The sequence below is a fragment of the Hemitrygon akajei genome, chromosome 3 (assembly GCF_048418815.1).
Source record: "Hemitrygon akajei chromosome 3, sHemAka1.3, whole genome shotgun sequence".
In the NCBI taxonomy this organism is placed as follows: domain Eukaryota; kingdom Metazoa; phylum Chordata; class Chondrichthyes; order Myliobatiformes; family Dasyatidae; genus Hemitrygon; species Hemitrygon akajei.
In genome coordinates, this window is record NC_133126.1 from 15,635,011 (window position 1) to 15,658,605 (window position 23,595).

At 42.1% G+C, this 23,595-nt stretch overlaps 1 protein-coding gene across 1 annotated transcript in view; it reads right to left on the bottom strand.

The window, feature by feature from the left end:
• Positions 1-4,073: 4,073 nt before the first annotated feature.
• dlst (dihydrolipoamide S-succinyltransferase) overlaps positions 4,074-23,595 on the bottom strand; it is a 50,965-nt gene continuing 31,443 nt past the window's right edge. Inside the window, exons 11-15 of the mRNA XM_073039238.1 lie at positions 22,548-22,678; positions 14,986-15,059; positions 8,628-8,711; positions 7,444-7,611; positions 4,074-6,661 (exon numbers count right to left, since the gene is read on the bottom strand). Of these exons, the coding sequence (XP_072895339.1) occupies positions 6,527-6,661; positions 7,444-7,611; positions 8,628-8,711; positions 14,986-15,059; positions 22,548-22,678 (592 nt within the window). The 3' untranslated portion in view covers positions 4,074-6,526. The remainder of the gene's footprint in view (positions 6,662-7,443; positions 7,612-8,627; positions 8,712-14,985; positions 15,060-22,547; positions 22,679-23,595) is intronic.

Consider the following 23,595-nt stretch of genomic DNA (forward strand, 5'->3'; position numbering starts at 1 on the left):
ACTACTTCGTCCAGTTTCTATCCGCATCCACCTACTTTTGCCTCGTGCAGTTTCACGTGACTGAAGTCTACACATTTTTTTCCCCGAGACAAAGCTCTGGATGGTAATTGAGGAACTTTAACTTGTTGCCACTCTAAACCAAGGCACGTTGACCAAATGCAGCATGTTAACTGCAGATAAGCCAGTTTAGGCAAACTAGGTGAGCACGACCAGAAACTTAAGGTTTAGAATCATTGTTATAAAGCACAGAAACAACCCATAAACACAAGAGATTTTGTGGGTGCTGGAAATCCAGAGCAAACACACGCACCACACACCATTCCACTCATCTAGTCCATACTGACCAAGATGAATGATTGCCATTTGCCTGTGCTTGGTCCATACCTTTCTAATCCATGTACCAATCTATTCAAATGTTTTGTAAGTACTGTGATTTTATGTCTCTACAATTTGGTTCCATATACCCACCAACTTCCTTGAGCAAATGGTCCCTTTAAAAATTTCTGCTTTCACCTTATATCAACGGAAGCTAATTTTAGACGTCCCTAGTTAAAAACAAGTATGATGATCCACCTTAACTAAACCCCTCATGATTTTATTGATTTCTATAAGGTTTACTTCTTGGCCTCCTACTCATGAAATAAGTCCTAGCCTATCTGGCCTCACATTATAACTTAAATTCTCCAGTCCTCGTTACATTCTTGCAAATCTTTTCTGCACCTTTTACAGTTTAATGACAAGTTTCCTATTAACTATCAATACTCTCAAGTGTGACACACAAAAATGCTGGAGGACTCAGCAGGTTAGGCAGCTAAATTGATGTTTTGGGCTGAGACCTTTCATCAGGATTAGAAAGGAAATCCAGATTTTTCTGTTCCTCCAGCATTTTGTGTGTGTTACTCTGGATCACCAGCATCTGCAGAATCTTTTCCAAATGTGGTCCACCAATGTCTTGTAGAGGTATAGATAGATCCACACGTATCAAGTCTCTATCTATTCTAATCCCATTTTACCAGCATTTGGCCTTTAGCTAAATTACATCCAATTGCAAATCAGTGAACACAATAAAGTTAAAGTTTGTTTAATCCACAAATATGGTGAACGGTTATCTAGGGAAAACTTGTTTAACTGCGGGGGGGGGGGGGGAGAAGAGGAGAACACCCTCCGTCTCCTCATAGTTGCACAGATTTAATATTTTTAAATGATTTCTGAAAAGGTATAGCATTTACTGCTATAATGACAGTGACCTTAAGACTTCCTGCATCCTGCAGTGTTGATGTACAAAGCTTAAGAGCCTCATTACAACTTTTAAAGATGGATGGCATAGAGAGGAGCTGGACCGATCACTACTTTATCTCGACCATTTTTACTTCAACAAATCTGATAGTTATATTAATAAATCTTTTGAGAATCTCTTCAGATTTCCAGAATGACAATGTCCATTTTGCACACATCCTGAAGTCATTAAATGTGATGTCAGTTGCATTTTGACCTTCCGTTGTAACTGCAAAGTTATGTGAAACTAAGTGATCCAAATTGACTGAATCCGATTGCTCTTGCAAAAGGGTTTTGTGATGTTCTGCCTCTTACAGACTGATCTAGTCTGAGAGGAAGAGGTGGTTGGCTCACAAATAGAGAAAGCTCGGAGACAGTGTGAGAGGGAGGAGAGGCAGGTGATAGAGAAGGGATGTGGTCAGACTGATAGTTTGAGATGTATCTATTTTAATGCAAGGAGTATTGTGAACAAAGTGGACGAGCTTAGAGCGTGGATCAGTACTTGGAGCTGATTTTGTGGCCATTACAGAGACTTGGATAGCTCAGGGGCAGGAATGGTAACTTCAAGTGCCAGGCTTTACATGTTTCAGAAAGGACAGGGAGGGAGGCAAAAGAGGTAGGGGCGTCACGTTGTTGATTAGAGACAGTGTCATAGCTGCAGATAAGGAGGAAGTCATGGAGAGATTGTCTACGGAGCCTCTGTGGGGTGGAAGTTAGAAACAGGAAGGGGTCAATAACCCTACTGGGTGTTTTTTTAATAGATCACCCAATAGTAACAGGGACATCGAGGAGCAGATAGGGAGACAGATTCTGGAAAGGCGTAGTAATAACAGGGATGTCATGGTGGGATATTTTAATTTTCCAAATATGGATTGGCTTCTCCCTAGAGCAAGGGGTTTAGATGGGGTGGAGTTTGTTAGGTGTGTTCAGGAAGGTTTCTTGACACAGTATGTACATAAGCCTACAAGAGGAGAGGCTGTACTTGATCTGGTATTGGGAAATTAACCTGGTCAGGTGTCAGGTCTCAGTGGGAGAGCATTTTGGAGAGAGTGATCACAATTCTATCTCCTTTAACATAGCATTGGAGAGGGATAGGAACAGACAAGTCATGAAAGCATTTAACTGGAGTAAGGGGAAATATGAGGCTATCAGGCCTGAACTTGGAAGCAGAAATTGTGAACAGATGTTCTCAGGGAAATGTACAGAAGAAATGTGGTGATTGTCCACGGGATATTTGCGTGGAGTTCTGCATAGGTACGTTACAATGAGACAGGGAAAGGATAGTAGGGTACAGAAACCGTCGTGTACAAAGGCTGTTGCAAATCTAGTCAAGAAGAAAAACTTACAAAAGGTTCAAAAAACTAGGTAGTGATAGAGATAAGGAAGTGGAGGGATGGGTTAGTAAATTTGCTGATGACACAAAGGTTGGGGGTGTTGTGGATAGTGTGGAGGGCTGTCAGAGGTTACAGCGGGATATCGATAGGATGCAAAACTGGGCTGAGAAGTGGCAGGTGGAGTTCAACCCAGATAAGTGTGAAGTGGTTTATTTTGGTAAGCCAAATATGATGGCAGAATATAGTATTAAAGGTAAGACTCTTGGCAGTGTGGAGGATCAGAGGTATCTTGGTGTCCATAAGACACTCAAAGCTGCCGTGCAGGTTAACTCTGTGGTTAAGAAGGCATACAGTGCATTGGCCTTCATCAACCATGGGATTGAGTCCAGGAGCCTTAATGTTACAGCTGTACAGAACCCTGGTCAGACCCCACTTGGAGTACTGTGCTCAGTTCTGGTCACCTCACTACAGGAAAGATGTGGAGATTTACAAGGATGTTGCCTGGATTGGGGAGCATGCCTTACGAGAATAGGTTGAGTGAACTCGGCCTGTTCTCCTTGGAGTGACGGAGGAGGAGAGGTGACCTGATACAGATGTATAAGGTGGTGAGAGACATTGATCGTGTGGATAGTCAGAGGCTTTTTCCCCAGAGCTGAAATGGCAAACATGAGAGGACACAGTTTTAAAGTGCTTGGAAGTAGGTACAGGAGAGATGTCAGGGGTAAGTTTTTTTTATATATGCAGAGAGTGGTGAGTGCGTGGAACAGGCTGCCGGTGACAGTGGTGGAGGCAGATACAATAGGGTCTTTTAAGAGACTCCTGGATGGGTACATGGAGCTTAGAAAACTTTTTACTCTCCTCCCATCCGGTAGGCGCTACAGGAGCCTCTGCTCCCGCACCAGCAGGCACAGGAAGAGCTTCTTCCCTGAGGCTCTGACCCTGCTGAACCTCACATCACAGCGCGAAGCAGTATTGCACCCGTATTGTACTGTCTCAGTACTTTTATATTTGTGTGCTGTAGCACTTATTTTTATTTGCAGTTATTTTGTAAATAACACTATTCTTTGCATTTCTGGTTAGATGCTAACTGCATTTCATTTGGCTTTGTATCTGTACTTGGCACAATGACAATAATGTTGAATCTAATCTAATCTAATCTAAAAATAGAGGGCTATGGGTACCGACCGCTAAGTAATTTCTCAGCTTTGTGGGTGAAGGGCCTATATTGTGCTGTAGGTTTTCTATTTTTCTAGTAATCTCAACATATGGCAATCACGAGCGCTCACTATCCCAAAACCTTAATCCAAGAGTAGAAGACCAATGCACGTATAAAATATACAAGAACTTTAAACACCCATGATTTTCACAAAATGAAAGGAAGGTTGTAAAGTAAAAAGAGCAAATGAATTTTACCCATCTTCTGTTCAGAATGGCCTACACTCTCAGATCGTAGACCAGCCAAGATGATTTGAATAGTCACATTTATTAATTTCAAATACCATTACATCACCAATTCTCCCTTTCAACATTTCAACTTACTGCCTTGTTTTTGGTTAAATGCTTCAGACTTTTTGTAATTTAAATAACTGACCTGCAAAGTAAATATAAACATCCTGTATACCAATAAATGTCACGCCTGGGAAAGCACCTACTGGCAGAGATGTAAGCTGCACAACAATAAATTGTCGCATAACTGCATCCAGTTGGAATACAGTACTTAAGACTGCTTGGTAGCACACCCAGAATAAAGCTACTGAAAATTTCTCCTCTATAACTTGTAGGTAACCAATGTATTTCTCTCAATCACAGATGTTTCCCTCTTGCGAATGACTGCACCACTGTGCAGTTAACTTCTAAAAAAGCAACGTACATATATCTAACTATGCCCTGTGCTGATGGAAACAGGTCAGCTAGTGTCACATATGAAATCACAGTGCACACCATGTATCGAACATTTAAAAGCTATACAGGTTGAGGGAAGAAATATTGTCACTGTTACGAAGATCCTGGAAAATGTATGTGAATCTGTAGAAGCAGCACCTCTGATTTTGTGCTAGTGTATATCTCTGTCTCAAAACACAAGTTAAGGACAGGGCTCCTTTTTCCACTTAACACGCAGTGTAGTACGATCATGTGAATCTCACTACCTAATATTAAAAATAAACTCAATGGAAAAAAATGCACCATTACCTTCAAAGTGCAAATCTCTTCCCCACCACACCCAGCTTGTTCTCAATACTAAATGCACACATTCCTGTGACTGTTCTGTAAAAACACTGTTGACTTTATTCTCATTTGGAACCATCTTCCCACTATTCTATTAAATTGTATTACTGTAATTCATTTATACAGGAAGGACATTTCATGTCAGGAAGCAGCTGTCAATAAAAACCCTCCTCTCTACAGAAGGATCTACATTTATCCAAATAATACTCGACCTGATGATTACTTTACTGACCCTAATATTGTGCTAACCTTAATACCACCTGCTCACCACAACATAGTATGAGATTAAAATAAAAGTTGTGCGTATGTTTTAAATTTCAAAAGACTGCTTAATTCTCAGAGGATAAGGAAATTCAATGTTCAGGAAACAGGGTTTGATTTGAACAGAATATGCTGTTAACAAAATGGATTTGTATTAAGCTGGTCCCATAATGAATCATTTGGAAATCTGGACTAACATCAAGCTGAACAGATTTGGTAAGATAGTGGCATGAATGCTTGTAACTTGACATCAGCTAGACAATTTCGGGCTATGGAGGTGACGAGAGCAGGAACAAGAAATCAGCCCAGTACAAAGACCTATCAATGAAGAACAAATTAAAACCTGTAAACACATTTCCACATTGTAAATTCACACCCATCTAAAATTAACAGTAATCACCTTGCTCTATTAGTTGTACTCCTTCTGCATTTGTTGTCTATTTTAGGACGCCAAATTGGATTATTTAGGCAAGAGTGGTTTGTTTTATTGAGATACTGTATCTCAATAAAACCACTTTTTTCTGTGTTCCTAAAAGGCCCTACTGGCCCTTTGAGTTGCACCACCGAGCAATCCTGGCCTAATCACGGGACAACTTACAGTGACCAACTAACCTACCAACTGGCAAATCTTTGGACTGTGGCAGGAAACCGGAACACCGGATGAAACCCACATGCTTACAGGAAGAATGTACAAAATCCTTACAGACAGTGGCAGGGATTGATTCTTTTCATCAACTGTCTTCGATGGCCAAGATTGGAAGCAGATACTTGAAAGCCTGGTATTACAGCCAATTTAAGAACAAATGGTTGCATGTCCCCTGTTCTCTAAGTGATAAATATGAAACTTTTGCTATTCAAAGTTCCCAAAGCAACCTTATACCAACAAATTTGCTCCTACCTAGCTGGATAGGAAATAACATTGCAACAGTACTCTTTCAGTCAGTGTGTTTTATATCAAGATAAAGATATTAATGCTGGAGGATGAAATATGCTCACAGATGTGAAACATTCCTGAATCAAATGTACCATTTGTTAGACATCTGCCTTGGCAACATGTCTCACTATGAGTATTAGTTAATAAATTCAGTATTTCCAGCTCCAATACTACGGTAGTCAATTCTCATTTCTTTTGCTGTAATTGCCGGTTTCATAATACTAAATTGTGAATGACACTACTTAAAGCTGCTCCCTCAATATAACATAACAGTAATGATTGCAATGTTAGTTTGCTCACAATATAAATTAGTTATAAAGTCTCTGACATGCTATACCCTTCCATTATAAACAATTCCAACAGAATTGCAATTTGTCCATAAAACATTCATTTAGATTTCTTTTAAAACATCAAAAAGGTAGAACAATTATTTAATATGAAAATGCATATGACATTTTGAGTATGTGTGTTTCTCTTTAGATAATTGAAATGGGGTTTAAATGTCAAGCAGCAGCACACGAGGGTCTTCAACAGCAGATTTAATTTTTCGGAGGAAAAATACTGCTTCTCTTCCATCAATCAAGCGGTGGTCATAGGTTAGGGCCACATACATCATGGGGCGGATCACCACCTGTAATAAGAGGGAAACAAGCATGAGATGTTGTATCTAAATCAATTAACAGTGTACTCAGCCAACAGTCAATCTCCAGTGCAGGCCAGTACTCCTACACACATCAGAACCAATGTAGAATAACACCACTTTCCACAAGAGTGCACTAGGACAAGGCATTTAGTTAAAAACCCACTGAAGCCTCTCAAGTCTAATGGGAAATGAGATCAAAATAAAAGCAGGGAGGAGCAGTAGCGCATCACTTTACAGTATCAGCAATCACAGATGAGGATTCAATTCCTGCCACTGTAAGGAGTTTGCATGTTCTCCTCGTGACTTTGTGGGTTTCCTCTGGGTGCTGTGGTTTCATCCCACATTACAATGATGTGCAGTTAATGTTAGGGTTAGTGACTTGTGGGCATGCCGTGTTGCCACTGAAAGTGTGTCGATACTTGTGAGCTACTCCCAGCACAATCTTTGGACTGTGTTGAAAACAATGCAAAAAACAATGCATTCCACTGTATACAACACGAGTGAATCTGCAGATGCTGGAAATAAATAAAAACACAAAATTCTGGCAGAACTCAGCAGGCCAGACAGCATCTATGGCAGGAGGTAGTGACGACTGTATGTTTCAATGTATGTGTGCCAAATGAAACTAATCTTTACCTTTCTTACAAAAATCCAAAAAATGCATTATATCTGTGACATCAAGTTGTAACTCATTTTGTAACACAAGAAGCAATACTTGAAATCCATCTGAAACCATACAACTGATCAACTTTAATGATGTTATTACCTACCTGACCCTTGATTGCAATTGGCCTCTCAAAGATACCATGCATACCCAGGATGGCAGACTGGGGTGGATTGATAATTGGTGTGCCAAACATCGAGCCGAACACTCCACCATTACTGATTGTGAAAGTACCTCCATCCATGTCTTCTATAGCCAACTCATTCTTACGTGCCTAGATCAGTGCAAAATGTGCCTGTTAGGTAGTTCAAATGTGCCAAATTCTTTTCTCATCTTATCCAACCTCACTCTGAATCACTCAAGTTTCCAACAGTGTAATAGAATTCATCTATGATTTTCTCCCCCTCCATACAAAAACTTAGTCCAACCATAAACTATTTCAGCTGCTTCCGTCTGGCAAACGGTACCACAGCATTGTTATGGGATGAATGCAAGATTTAAAGAAATTCAAATTCCTATCTGATGTTTTAAAACTTACTTCAATTCTGTAAAAGGTATGTTACTCCTCAGAAAGATGATTACTTCTAGATGAAACATTTCACTGTCCTTCTAAAAGGGCTTTGGTTTGTTATTTCCAATTCCCACTTATTCAAAAGATCAAAGTATCATGGCTTACACGGAAACAATTCAGACACAAAACCAAACTGTTAAGGCATCTAAAATTTTCTGGAAACTTAAGTCAGGAAACAAGAGTTAATTTTCATACCTGGGAAGCAGAAATTAAATAACAAAATCAAAATATTGTGAATTTTACATGTCTCAGATATAAAGGAAAAAAAGCAAAATGAAGAGTTGATTGGTAATATTGATGGGAACTTGGGGAGACTCGGCTTCAGGGAAATTAGTGGGGGGAAAGGGCTTGTTCTGTGTGTCAGAATAGACTCAGTTGGTTAAATGGCCTACTGTGCTGTAAGGAAATATGCAATTTGGAAATATGTTCTCTGGGCCCTGATACTTCCAGTGAGAACTCTGTCGGGACAGCTCTGAATCCTCTCCAGACAAAGAACAACCGCCTTAGCATCTTCAGTCTTATGCAAGTCCTTATTCACTATTTTTTGTCTGCACCCTTGCCAAGGTTTTGATGTGTATGCATGGTTCCCAGAAACGAGCTCAGTGGTTGAATTTGTGTTTCATGAAAGTGTTGTATGATGATTTGAAGGTGGTGTAAATGGGGTCAGTGCCTGATAGCACTTCAACACAAACAAGCAATAATAATGTTTTGACAATCACCTTGTCTCCTAGCTCATTGATTGCTTTCTCAATATCAGCATAGTTCATTGTTTCAACATTTCGAATTACAGGAACCACCAGACCCTATGGAATGGAAGAAAAAATAAGATTACACACTGTTCTTACATAATGCCTATAATTAAAGTAAATTTATCAAGCCCTTTCTTTACAGGAAATTTAAGAAAATGAACTGATCACATATATCAGGGAAAATGTATTTTGGCCTGAGCAAACCAAAGCCCATTTCTATTAATACAGTAATGATTAAATTGAAACTCAAATCTACCAATAGATTTAAGATATTTTAATAAAAGCAGGGCTAGGTTTAATGGATTTCAAGAGGAACATGGGGACATTGAAATCAGAAACAGTAGAAGCAGTAACACAAAATGCTGGAGGAACTCAGCAGGTCAGGCAGCATCTGAAATGAATAAACAGTCAATGTTTCGGGCTAAGACCGTTCATCAGGATAAACAGGTAGAATCAGTAAGATCAGGACTGATCTGAATCTGCTTCAACATTTTACTGCCTTGTAAAAGAGGGGACGTGCTTCAAACAGGATCACCCCAACTCCAATGAGAAAAGCTGAACCTGCTAATCTTTCCTCATGAGACAACTCATTTATTCTAGAAAGCAATCTTCTCTATACAGCCTCTAATGCAAGCATACCTTCCTTAAATAAGGAGACCAAAACTTCAAAAGTGGTGTGATGCCTTGTCAATGCCATGAACAGTTGAGGCAAAACATCCTGACATTTATTGCAAGGAATATGAAGTTGAAAGTTGACCTTCCTAGCTTCAATGTGCAAGGTCTGTGTTTCAGGTAGTGGTCGAGTCAGAGACTACAGTACATAGGCACAACTGTCAGCTCACCACATCCAAGCCTATCATCAAGTACTAACTCTATTAACCTCATTTCCTTGTTCTGTGGCCTGCTCTGCATCATGATTGAAGTACACATCTCAAAGCTTCTTGTAAATATCTGCCATCACCTAAACCCTTAGGCAATGTTCAAGATTCCAACCACCATCTATATATTTAAAATTCTATTAAGAATATATTTAGTTATTATATATGTTTAAGCAATCTTCCACTTTTCTATACTATGCATCTCCCAATATTTTATTCTATGTACCAAAATTTTCTCTAGGCACTTAACCTATCATAACCTCCTGACAATTTGCTTTCCCACCCCTACTTGCAGTAGCCAAATATATTAGCAATTAAATCAGTTCCCTTAGTCAGGGCCAAGTACTGATCCCTACAACATCACATAATACCAACGTGAAAATTACATGTTTATCCCACTTCTGCTTTCCATTAATCAATTCTCCACGTATGCTATCACTTCAAATCCAGCAAGTTCTTACCTTGTGTAATCACCTTTAAAAAGGCTCCTTCCTGAATTTGTTCCCGCTATCAAAATAGTACATATCCAAATATGTACTATTATCCACCCTACTTGTTGCATCCTCAAAAAATAACTATTAAAAGTGTTAATGCAATCTCATGTTCATAAAGCTCAGCTTGATTTTATCATAATTTTGAAATATCCTGCCTCAACATCCTTAATAATGCATTCCAGCATTTTCACAGTGGGAGAATGCAAAGTAATTAATCTATAGGTTCCTGCTTTTTGTATCCCCTCCTTTCTTCAATAGCAACATAATACTTCTGGCTTTCTTCAGGAACCCACCAGAACAGTGAATCTTTAACAATTACAAACATAGCATTTTCTATTTCTGGAGCCACTTTGAAGACCAAAGAAAGCAGCTCATAAGATCTAGAGCATCAGCAAGCATTTAGAGCTGCAGTTTATTTAAGAGACCTTGGCTCATCATGTCCATGATGACATTTTACTCACATTTGGTCCATATCTTTCTATTCCTTGCCAATGTGGATACTAGTCTAAATGCTTCTTAAAACATAGCAATTATGTCTGACTCCACCACCACCTCCTCCTAGAGCTCCTTAAATCCCCTTTTAAAACTCCTTCCTTTCACCTTAAACATGAGCTTTCTTCTTTTGTGATACCTCCAGGATGGGAAAAAGATATAGATTTATCAACCCTATCCATGCTAATATTACTCTTATCAAGTTACTACTCAGCCTTGTTAGCTTCAGGGAAAACAAAATCAGCCTATCCATTCTCTTCCCAAATATCCTGAAGTTATTTGCATTATTTTGCCAAATATATTGTTCCACTTGCCCTTGGTTTTTCAGCACTTTTGGGATGTACTTAATGTATTCTACTATGAAGACACTTGTAAGATTTTGACAATTTCCTATTCTTACCATCTAAGGGACCAAAATTTTTCATCTATGTTTTATATGTCAAAGCTCTGACTATCAGCTTCAATATTAATGGTCTGTTTACTTGCAGTCTATTTTCCCCGTAACCTTATGCTGGTTTCCAAAACTTTTTCAAATGTTATCTTATCATTAATTTTCATAATATTTTGTTGAAATCTGAAATCCTCCTCAACTTCTTTAAATAGCAAAGATAGTTTGTCCTTCTCACCAAGTTTATTCCACAATCAAATGCATTTTGGTTGAGAATTGTGATCCTCAAATCTTGTAGCTTATCCACCATTTCACTTTTTAAATAATTTTTCCAGTCCTGTTCTACCTTCATAACTTTGTAACTACTTTTATTCACATTCAAGACATGTGCTTCAAAGCCAGGTTTCTCATTCTCAAACTAAGTCATACAAAATAGAAACAGTCTATTTGGGCACTGATCCACAATCTTCCAGCACTTATCCCCACAGTCGTCTATACCTAGGCAATTTAAAGTGCCTTGTCTACACACATCAGTGTTGTTAGTGACTGCTTCCAGCACTCTCACAGGCAATGTATTTCAGCTATGCATGCCTCAGATCATCTCTAAATCTCTCACCCCTTAACCAAAATCTGATATGGGGAGATGTTTCCTACAATCTACCCCAAGTATGGCCCCCATAACTTTGTATATGTCAATCACATCCCCTTTTAACTTCATCCACTCCATGGATTACAGACAAAACCTCCCCGGTCTCTCCTCATTCCAGGCAGCGTCCTGGTAAATCTCCTTTGGAACCTCTCCAGCACCATCATATGAGAGAACTGAACTGCAGAAGAAATGGCCCTTACCATGATAACCATCATGCCTAATCTATGCTCTTTGCACTTACCGGTAATGAGACTATAAATCTCTAATCCTTTCCTATCTAAACACCTGCCCAAATTCCTTTCAAACATTGTATTTGTCTCCACTGCTCTACTAGCAGCTCATTCCAGAAAACCAACACCCTTTGTGTGAATCTCCTATAACCTTTCTCCCCATTCACCATTAACATGTGTCTCTTGTTCTACATTCCCCTGCCCTGGGGAAAAAACACCATTAAACCTATCAATCTCCTTCAAATTTACAAAAATAAGGTCACCACTTAAACAGCTATGTTCCCTTGACAATAAACCAAACCAAGTTTATAGCCCCTCTTTCTAGTAACGTTGTGGTGAAATGCTGTTGTACTCTCTCTATCACTATTTCATCCAATACTCCAAATGCAGTCTAAATCTTTTCTGTCGCCCTCCCTTTATGCTCAGAGCCTCAACCTATGAAGGCAAGCATGCCAAATGCCTTCTTCACTACTCCAGCCACCTGTCTCCACTTCCAGTGAGACATCCCTCTGTACATCAAAGCTCCTAAGGTCCCTGTCACTTATCTCTACATGTTTCATTAGAATTTGACTTCCCAAAATATGGTTAGTAGCACTGCATGCAGTACTCCAGCTTACATCTGATCTAAGTTTTCTAAAGCCAGAGCAATCTCTTTATTCAATATCCAAGCTAACAAAGTTTAAGAATACCACATGCTTTCTTTTCCCTAACCAAACTGCAGTAGGCTGTAGACTCAGCCAGCTCCATCACTGGCACAACCCTCCCCCACCATCCGAGACATCTTCAGGTGGTGGTGCTTTAAGACTGCATCCATTAAGGACCCTTACCATCCAGGACATACTTCATTAGTTTTAGTTTGCACTATTCGTTTATGTTGTCATTTACAGTTTTTTCTCTGTACTGTACACAAACCAACAAACTTCATGTCGTACAAGTGATAATACACTGATTCCAGAATCTGCAAATTTACTGATCATGCAAACCACTGACATACACAATTAACAGCAAGGGTTCAAGCATTAAATCTTGTGGAATCACTAATGAATAGGAAAACCATCAAGCATTTATATTTAATCATTGGATAAACTGCAGAAAATATGTTACCCAATGTTTTGGATTCCAAAATACCCAAGGTTAGAATAATTACAAAGTGCAGTGGATTCCAGTTAATTGGTCCATCAGTTAATCTGGGCATTCACTTATTTGAGACAACTCTTAAAGAATCGAAAAGTTAGCAGGGATTTCTTTTATTTATTTAGGACACTATGCTGCTTAGTTAGGACAGGAGATTTGAACAGTTTCTAACTAGTGTCAGTCACGTGACCTTGCGTGGCCATTAGACACACCATGCTTCGAGTCAGCAGTTTTTAAGTAGCCAGGGTTACGTGTGTCTGTGTTCAAAAAGCAGTGATTTTTGTAACTGATACTTGGCGAGCAATAGTAGTAAGGCAATTTAGAATTGTTTTGGTTACTACGGTTTCAAGCATTCAGGCTTGGAGATGCCAAACACAGTCGGGAATGAAAATAAAACGATTTCACTCCTTCAACAAACTATGAAAATGTATGCTGTATTTGCCTTGTGCTGTGTACGACTGTTAATACTGTATTTTGCACCTTGGCCCTGGAAGAATGCAGTTTGGCCTGGCTACATTCATGGGATTCTTGTATGATTGAATAATAATTAACCCTGAACTTGAATTTAAAGGTATCAATAAACATCTTGAATGTTACAATGAAAATGAAGATTTGGAGGATGCAATCATCAAAAGCATTGTATGAAGGCAGTCCATTATCTGCACCAGGTATCTGTGCTAATTTTATTCATTTACAGTCAGACTAGAGAACACCTCAGCGTGTTAGTTGCCCGTCATATCCCATGACTACAGTGAAACCTGTGTGCAAGAGTTTTTAAAGTGGAAAGGCCCTTGCACTGGGATAGTTCCACTCTCTCAACCTCAGAGGTCAGGGTCCAGTAGTAGAAGCAGTCGTCAAAAAATTTGGGGTCTGCCTTGGTAGCAGTGGATAACCATGACTTCTCCTGTGCCTTACCATGCTCTTCACTCTCCACAAGGCGTTGTAGAACCACCTTGTTGGCCGTTGGATCTCACTGTTGATCTCATCTATCCAGTCCGTCGGAGCTGACTTCACACGCTAGGACAAGCACGTTCCTATTTACTGGGGGTACAAGGCCCGCTGGCTACCCACACCTGGTTTAGTCCACCTGTCGAAACAGTGTGCCAGGGTGTGGCTGCTATCACATGCAAACCACTACTTGAAGCCACAGGTGACAGCTGAGCGTCCGGCAGAGAACAAGGGTGAGTGAGCTGCCACAGAATGGACATGACGAGCCCCTTCACCAGAGGTTTTAGAGTACTGTAGTAGCGTTGCTAGTGTTCTAATTTGTTGTGTATTTCATGTAAGTAGGTAATTTATTAAACAGTAGTTAGCTGTTTTTGTATATTTTTAATTATTTCTATTAAACTTCAGCTATCTGGGTCAGCTACTTAATTGAGCCAAAATATACTGGTCCCAATATGTCCCAATTAACCAGAATTCACTGTGCACGAATATTTATTTTGAAATGAAACTCAGTGATGGCATTTAACCATAGAACACTACAGCATAGTACAGGACCTTCAGCTCTCCATGTTGTGCCGACTCATATAATCCTTAAAAAAAAAGTACTAAACCCACACTACCCCATAACCCTCCATTTTTCTTTCATCCTTGTGCCTGTCCAAGAGGCTCTTAAATACCCCTAATGTTTTAGCATCCACCACCATCCCTGGCAAGTCATTTGTGAAAATTCGATCTTGATCTCAGAATCCCTATTGATCATAATGCAGCTGATAACCTGGTTTGTACTGGTACTGTAATAGGTACTGGTTTGTAAAGCTTTCGAGGTTAAAAATAAACTCAAGTCATACAATATATTAAATTGGTTTATTATTGTCAGATATACTGAGGTATAGTGAAAAACTTTGTTTGCATGTCATCCACATTTTATTACAATAGTGCATTAAGATAGTACAAGGGAAAACAACAGAATGCAGAAACTCAATGATGCTCATTCTGCACAAATAAATAAGAACTATCCAAAACATTTCAGCATAAAATCTGTGAATGAGCAGAAGGCAACTGCTATTCTGTCCTTCTCTTGCGAATACCAGCGACCAATTCAGTCAATAAATGCTTACCTTTGGCGTTGCTACAGCTACACTGATGTCGATATAATCCCTGTAGATGATTTCTTTGGTTGTATCATCGATAACTAGAAAGAAAAAAATAGAACCACTGACATGAACTGAAATAATTGTTGTATTTAGAAGTAATAATGAATTTCAGTGGAATAAAATACTGTGGGGACTGCTTTGCCAAATTGATAAAGGAACTTCATACTTACAAAGCAAGCTAAATACTTAAATTTTTAAATGGACAGTTTATTGGTGTTGTTTCCCAAACACATGGTTTCAATAGTTTCCATTTCCCTGACCTTGGGTTATTAAGAATAAGCAAGTTGTGGACATGTTGTATTGACATCAGAAGCATAGCAACACTAGCAGGCTGCCCCCAGCACATACCTAGACAGTTGATCATTGACGCAAAACAACACATGACAAAGCTAGTGTTTAAATTTTCTTTAATTATCCCCTGTGGCTCTATATTTGAAGCCCTACTCATTACCACAGAAAAAACCTTGCCTGTGCTTTGGTCTTTGATTTCTAGTGTAAAGCAGGAAGTCTGGGAAAACATCTCTCCTTTCACCCTGGAACAGGATTTAAAACGGAGTAGCTTACCCAAGTAAATGGGTAGAGAATATATTTTATATTTTTGGGCGGGGGGAAGCTACTGCCATCAAATTCATTTGACACATCGCGCAGCATCCACAAAAACGAGATTTCTTAAGTTTGGCTGGGCCAGGGGTTATCGCTCCCTATATTAAGCCGCTAGCCAAAGCAAGAGTTGCAATTGTGGGGGCTGTGTTCGGGATTGATTACGTCGGGTGTCCTGAGCAATGAACCAGTGGGGCAGATATTTGTATTCTGGATGAGTTGTTAATTCGTCTGTTAAGTACTGTTGAAGTTGCTATTGTAGGCGGAGGTTTGATAAAATGGCTGGCACAGCTCTCGTTCTAATGCAGACCAGTGCTGAGGTAGCTGGGCATGGAGATTTCAAAGACCAGGTTCTCTCGTTTCTGAGGAGTGAGGGAAAAGAGTGATTGGATTTGGAATGTCTAATTAGTCCACGTCCCCTGGTGAAGAGTGAGAATTTTGAGTTAGTATCCGCCCTTACTTCTCTGGTGAATAAATGGAGAAATCAGATTCAATGTCCCAGCTATGGCAGGCTCCACCTATTCTCTGGAATAACACCCACCCCTAAAGGGGAGAAGTATGAGACTTGGGTGGAACGGACCTCTCAGTTGTTAGGTGAGTGGCAGTGCGAAGATTGTAAACGACGAAGATTGGTTGAAAGTTTGAATGGGCGGGCCGCTGACATTGTGAGAACTGTCAGACTGAAGTCTCCCGTAGCGACAGCTGTCAATCATCTGCAAGCACTGGACAATGCTTTCGGTCCGACTGGAAGCAAAATGGAGCTCATGGTGGGGTTTCAGAACATGCATCAGGAGAAGGGGAGAAACTTTCTGCTTTTATTTTTCGGCTAGAGAGGCAGCTAAATTGTTTGAGGCGCCAGGGGGTCATTCAGGCGGCTGAGGTGGATCAGTTAAGAATGGACCAGATAACCAAGGGCGCCCAGTCCCAAGACCTGATTGCTTGGGGTCTCCCACAGTCTCATAAGACGCACATCCCCCTCCATCTTTTGTTGAGCTGATCACAGAGGTACGGGAAGAGGAGAACATAGTGGAGGCATGGGAGGACTGAGTCAACAGGGTAAAGTCCTCGGTAGTTGTCCCCTGTGGTGAAGTGACCACAGATAGCCTTCCCCAGGGAGCGGTACAGGAGACTGTGGTGGAATTGAGAACGGAGATATGTTGGCCGATATCAGCGGGTGTGACCCCCCCCCCCCGTATGATGGAGCTGATGGGGGAGGGGGGGCGGATTCCCCGAGGGGACGAACAATGCGGAGGGCTGCTGGCAGCAGGTGTCACACCAGAAGGAGAGTGAGTGAGCCCCCGGGTACCTCAGCAGGAAGAGTCGTTGGGAAAACCTAGAGGAGACCCAGTGAGGGAACGGCCTGGTGTCTCGGGGGGGGGGGAACACATTCCCAGCAATGTACCAAGGAACCCCTGAAAGCGAAAGGCCCAATTCCTGAAGGCTTAGTTGGTCCATGCTCCAGTGTGTCACTACGAATAGAGGGTATTTATGCTAAAGCCATATTCGACACCGGGCCACAGGTCACATTGTTGTACCATTCGCTTTACAACTGGTATCTGAAACATTTACCACTGATTATCCACTAATTGCGCTAGTGATTATCCATACCATGGTTATTTGTCAGTGAAGTTGGAGTTCTCGGAGGCCAATGTGGGAGTGTCTGAGGTCCCTGATACATTGGTGCTGGTTTGTCCGAACTCTGCTGAGAAGGGCGGTGTTTCAATTCTGGTGGGGACCAACACCCCTCTTGTGAAAAGGCTCATGGGGGCCTGCAAGGAGAAAGCTGGCGAGAGCTTTCTGGGGACATTGTCTGTGCACCCAGAGTTTCGAGTTGCTTTTGAGGAAGTGTGTGGCAGCACTGGGTCGGATACCAAATTTAAACGAGGGACTGTGTGGTTCACCCAGCTGAAGCCTATGCTGGTACAGCCTGGTGAAGTGGCGAGAGATATGGGGACCCCCAAATTTCCCAGAGTGCCTGAGGGAGAAGCCCTCTTAGTCGACGCTCCAGAAGACCACAAGGGGGAGTTGGGATTTCCTGCTCCGGGTACTGGTGAGGCCCGAATTGCAGAAGCCCTCGGTTGTACAGGAACGCAGGATGGCAGTGATCGTCAGGAACACTACGAAGAGAGAGGTTACCTTCAAGTGGGGGATGCCCCGGCGCATTTGTTCCTGGTGACGGTAATGTCTAGTGCCCCTGTAAGACAAGCTGGGAGAAACTATTGGAAAAAGGAGGAAAGTTGACTGCTGAGTCATTCAACTTCGGGGACTTCCCGGTTTCTGCAGGTTGGAAGAGGAAGCTGGTAGAGAAAATGTTGAAGCTGGAAGATGTCATTTCCACTGACGTGTTTGATGTGGGTTGTTCCAAGAGCACACGTCACACTATCCAGGTGACTGAGGATACCCCGTTCAGAGAAAGGTCACGGCGACTGGCTCCTGCAGAGGTGGAGGACGTTCGGCAGCATTTGTGTAAGTTGAAGGAAGTTGGTATCACCATCGTGTCCCAAGCCCTGATGTGTCCCCAATAGCAGTGGCCCGAAAGAAGAATGGGAAGGTACGGATGTGTGTGGACTATAGGTATCTGAATAGGTGCACCATCCCTGACCAGTATACTGATCCGAGGACTGAAGACGTGCTGGCCTGCCTGACTGGTGCGAAGTGGTTCAGTGTGCTGGACTTGAGGAGTGATATTACCAGGTGCCCATGAGTGAGGCCGACAAAGAGAAAATGGCATTTATATGTCCCCTGGGATTTTTCCAGTTGAAAGGATGCCCCAGGGCATCTCGGGAACTCCTGCAGCCTTCCAGTGGGTCATGGAGAAGACGGTGGGGGATATGAGCTTGCTTGAAGTATTGGTATATCTGGATGGCCTCACAGCATTTGGATCCACCTTGGAAGAACATGAAGCGAGACTGCTGAAGGTGCTGGTCCAACTGAAAGCTGAAGGGTTAAAACTTTCCCTAGGCAAGTGCCAGTTCTGCCAAATGTCTGTCAGCTATGTTGGGAACATAGTCTCACAGATCGGGTAGCTACAGACCCAGCTAAGATTGAGGTGGTTACCACTTGGCCAAGACCCCAGACTGTGAGTGCTCTGAGCTCGTTCCTTGGGTTCTGTGGGTATTATCGGAGGTTTGTGAAAGGCTGCGCGAAAGTTAATCACCTTTGAATCAGCTTCAGTGCAGTTTCCCTCCTTTGGGGAAGAAAGGGAGGCGGAGAAAAGGCCAGGAGGGTGGGAAGTATCTTATCACGTTGGAGCCCTTTACACCGAGGTGGGATGCAAAATGTGAGGAGGCCTTTCAGTCGCTGAAGTTGCTGCTGACTCAGGCGTCAGTGCTGGCTTTTGCAGACCCCTGATTACCATATGTACTGCACACAGATGCCAGCCAAGAGGGTTTGGGGGCGCCCTGTATCAGAATCAAGGTTCCGGGTTGAGGCTCGTTGCGTTTGATAGCCAGAGTCTGTCGCTCTCTGAGAAAAGCTATCCCACGCACAAGTTGGAATTTCTGGCGTTGAAATGGGCAGTGGTGGATAATCTGAGTGACCACCTCTTGGCGCCAAGTTTGAGATGAGGACAAGCAACAACCCCCTAACTTATATCCTGACCACGGCGAAACTGGATGCCACAGGCCATCGGTGGTTGGCGGCGTTGTCTGCCTATGATTTCAGCCTGAAGTACCGGACAGGAAGCAGGAACATTGATACTGATGTTTTGTCCCAATGGTCAGGGATGAGGAGTGGGACAGTGTTCTTGCCCCGGGGGTGAAGGCCCTGTGTAGTTTGCCATCACCATGAAGGCAGAGGAAAACGAGGGGCAGGAGCGAGCGGTGGATCAATCGGGGACTTCTGATGACGCCATCCCCCAAGTTTATTGTAACCTGACTGCTGCTGCCGGAAATGACTTCTGGGGAAGTGGCTGCTGCTCAGTGAGATGATCTGGGCATTGGTATCATTTGGCCGGCAGTCGAAAATGGAGACATGGCTCGGGCAGAGAGGACGAAACACACGTCAGTGCCTCCATTACTACGAGAATGGCCTTGGTTGGAGTTGAAGAACCAGATCTTATACCGGGTCACGTCGCCCCCAGACGACCCCGGCGTTGCCAGCTGGTTCTGCCTGAGAAGTATCGGAGGATGGCGTTGAAATCACTTCATGATGATTCTGGATATTTGGGGGTGGAAGAGACCTATGGATTGCTCAGAGACCGGTTTTACTGGCCCTGAATGAAGTCTGAGGTCGAAGAAAACTGCAAGTCATGCATTCGATGCATACGGCGGAAGCGGGCAACTCCCTTGTCAAACCTTCAGAGTGCGGGGCCTCTGGACCTGGTGTGTATGGATTTCCTGTCAATAGAACCCGATGCCAGCAGCACGGCAAATGTCTTAGTCATCACGGACCACTACACCAGATATGCTCAGGCTTTTCCTACCAAGAACCAGAGGGTGTCTACGGTGGCAAAGGTGTTATGGGAGAAGTATTTCACTTATTACGGCTTTCCCATGTGAAAACATAGCGATCAGGGATGGGATTTTGAGAGCAGACTCATCCACGAGTTACTGGGCATGCTTGGAGTCGAGAAGTTGAGGACCACGCCCTATCACCCACAGGGTGATCCCCAGCCAGAGAGGTTTAACTGGACCTTGCTAGACATGTCGGGACCCTGGAGATCAGCAAGAATAGCAGGTGGAGTCAACATACTGGGCATCTGGTTCACAGTTATAATTGTACGAGAAATGAAGCTACTGGGTAAAACAAAGGTCAATGGGCAACCTTGCCTCACCATACTATCTGATGTTTGGGCGCGAGGCAAGGTTGCCCATTGACTGTTGTTTTGGGACTGATGAGGGCGACTTATCACCGAAGACTTAGCTGAAGTATGTGTCTGACATGAGGAGAGAGTTGAAAAGGGCTTATGAATTAGCTGGGGTTGCGGCTGCCCAGCAGAATCAAGGGAATAAGAGGAGGTATAATCAAAAGGTGAGCTTCTCCCAACTCCTGCCGGGAGACCCGAGTCCTCATAAGGAATTTGGGGCTACCTGGGTAGCATAAATTGGCTGACCGCTGGGCGGCTACGCCCTATGTAGTGGAGAGTCAGATGCCAAACCTACCAGTTTTCCGGGTGAAACCCGAGGATGGGAATGGGCCTGTCAAGATTCTCCATTGGAACCACTTTGGGTCAAGAGGTGCAGGTAGACCTAGAGCCCAACTTGGAGACTACACCTAGTAAGAGGACTCTTCAGAAATGCGGGGGGGGGGGAGAACTACAGAGCCCCCAACAGGCGAGGTTAGGCTGGCCCCCACCCAAGAGGGATACTGATTCGGAGGATGAGGACCCGGATGTGTGGTATATGCTGCCTTTCACTAACTCCCCAGTGATTGACTCCTGGCCCTTCTCCCGCTGAGTAAGGTGAAGTGGGGGGCTATCTGTAAGCAGCCTGGGTTACAGTAGAACCCTGAAGGAGACGAAGCAGGGCCTGGACACGGGACCGAGGGCTCCGAGTTGCAGGGGGGCATGAGTGATGTGTCGGGGGAGGACTCGCCAGGTAGACCAGAAGTATCCCCAGTAGCATTTGAGCCTGAAGAGTTAGGTGAGGAGGTATGGAGGTCTCAGAGAATTAGGAGACCACCCGATAGACTGGCCTATGTAGCACCAGGGGAATGGGGCGTAATCTCTACCATTTTGGGGAGCTATGTCACTGCCTTTTGCACCTGGATTGGGCTTTGTGTTTTGCAGGAAGGGTTGGCGAATTATCTCAATGTCATGAGGACATGACTAAATTTGGTGGGGGGGGGGAGAGTATAACATGCTGTAAGGATTCGCTGGTAATGTAATGGCTTCTCTGTAATGTTCCACTGCTGAGGTAATGGTTTCTCTGTCACAGCAATGTTTGGGTTATGGCTGGAGATAACAGGACTGTGGTATGCATGTTAGCCAATCAGGAGATTGTTGCTCTGTCTTATGAAACTGGAAGAGAGATTTTCGTGGTCTTTTTGCCGGGGAGAGATGAGAAAAAAAGAATGGAGAGATTTGGTAGACCGCCAGATGGGGTGGACTTGGAGCGAGGGTCCAAAGGGCAGTGACAATTGGAAGAGGTTGATGGTGGAAGATCGATTTATCAGTGAGCTCCAACTTTGCACAACAGATTGTTTAATAAGATTGGCCTGTTTTTTTCCCTTTTTTTTCATTTCTTTACTACCACGGTCAAAGTAAGAATTATCAAGCTTAATCGTTTAATTGCATATTGTATACTGTTTGTTATTTCGGGGTACTGAGTTGTAACGAGGGACACGTCATGCAGCATCCACCTAAACGAGATTTCTTAAGTTTGGCCGGCAGAGGGTTATCACCCCTTATCTTAAGACGCTAGCCAAAGCAAGAGTTGCACATTTTTTTCCAAAATAAAATACAAAAATGTTAAAGATTGACGTTTCCTTTTATAGCAATGAACAGGAAAAATAATGAAAATAATCTGGTGCATGGTGCAGGTTGCACATCAAGTGTCAGCAATAAACTGAACATTATAGCTGTCTGAAATAAAAACAAAATATGTTGCAAAAACTCAGGTGTGGCAACATGAGTGGAAAGAGAAATAGTTACATGCTTCAAGTCAAACACCATTCACCATTTGCTGCTTTTACCATAGATTTCCAGATTCTACACTTTATTTGATTTTCACTATAAATATCCTGTTGAGAGTTAATCAGGAATCAGTACATTACCACTGTTCACTTTCACTCAAGGTTTCTCATTGTCAAATACTGGCAGCTTTTTGTTTACTAACAGAATGGGGAGTTTTTTTTAGTTTACATTTATCGCTATGTAAATAGCTGGAAAGATTTCAGATGACTATTAATGTCAATTGTTCTTCATTTAAAATTACTGAATCAAATATGTGCACTGATATTTGGTCCCATCAATTGCTTTCACTCACCAGCGTTTACCACTGGCTGGTTCTGCAGTGCAAAACTGGCCGCCTTAACAAATGCAGACATGAAGCCCAGCTTCAAGTTGTACTTCTTGAGGAAGGTTTCTTTATGCAAAGTTCTCATTTCTTGGATATTGCTGCAAAGAAAAGAAAAACAATTTTCTTTCAATAATGACATAAACTACAAATAGTGCTGACCAGAGTAAGCTGCTACAAAATCACAGGAGGCAAATCCCTACTAACACAAGATATGCATGAAGACATATAGATACAAGTATAAGATATACTTGATGGTCAAACCAGTTTAAACATTCTCCATATTTCCACGTTTCTTATACAAAAATCCCAAGCAGAGAGTGCTGTTAAATATTTATAGACAGTCAGTAAATGTGGATATTTTCCTAAAAAAACTGCTAAGAGGTTAGTATGCAGTAGAGAAAAGGGAACAGACCCAATTCAACAGATGCGCAAGAAACCAACCTAGAACGGAACAAATTTGAGAGAAAAATGCCATTGTTACAAACAACCTAGATGGAAACAACAATGAAACTATGCAGTAAGCATTTCTGGAAAGAATAGCCAATATTTTAGGTACAACTACATTGTCAGAATTCACTTCAAATCAAAAGTGAAGGGAGCATGTTAAAAGAAAACATTACAAATACAGATCTATTAACGATTCCACTAGGTTAGAGTACCTAGTTTTTTAAGAATTCAATTAGATTTCCAAGACATCTCAAGTTAATCGTGTGCGATCATCCTTACTTATATCTGAAATGTTGATTACATGTTGAGCAATTATGGCATTTTCTCTGTGAATCGTATGAGCTTTTTGAAAAAAGGAATCAAGGATAACATTACTACAAAAGAAAGGTTAGACAAGAGTTTACAAGCATATGTGCAGCAGAAAGATTGAAATTAGACAGAGTTTCCTTTCTTCCCTCAAACCTCATAAAAGTAACAAATACTCAGAAATGGCTTCTCAATAAACTTTTAGGTTTATCAAACTAAGATAGAACAGAATATATATTGTAGAAATAGGTCTGTCACTCCT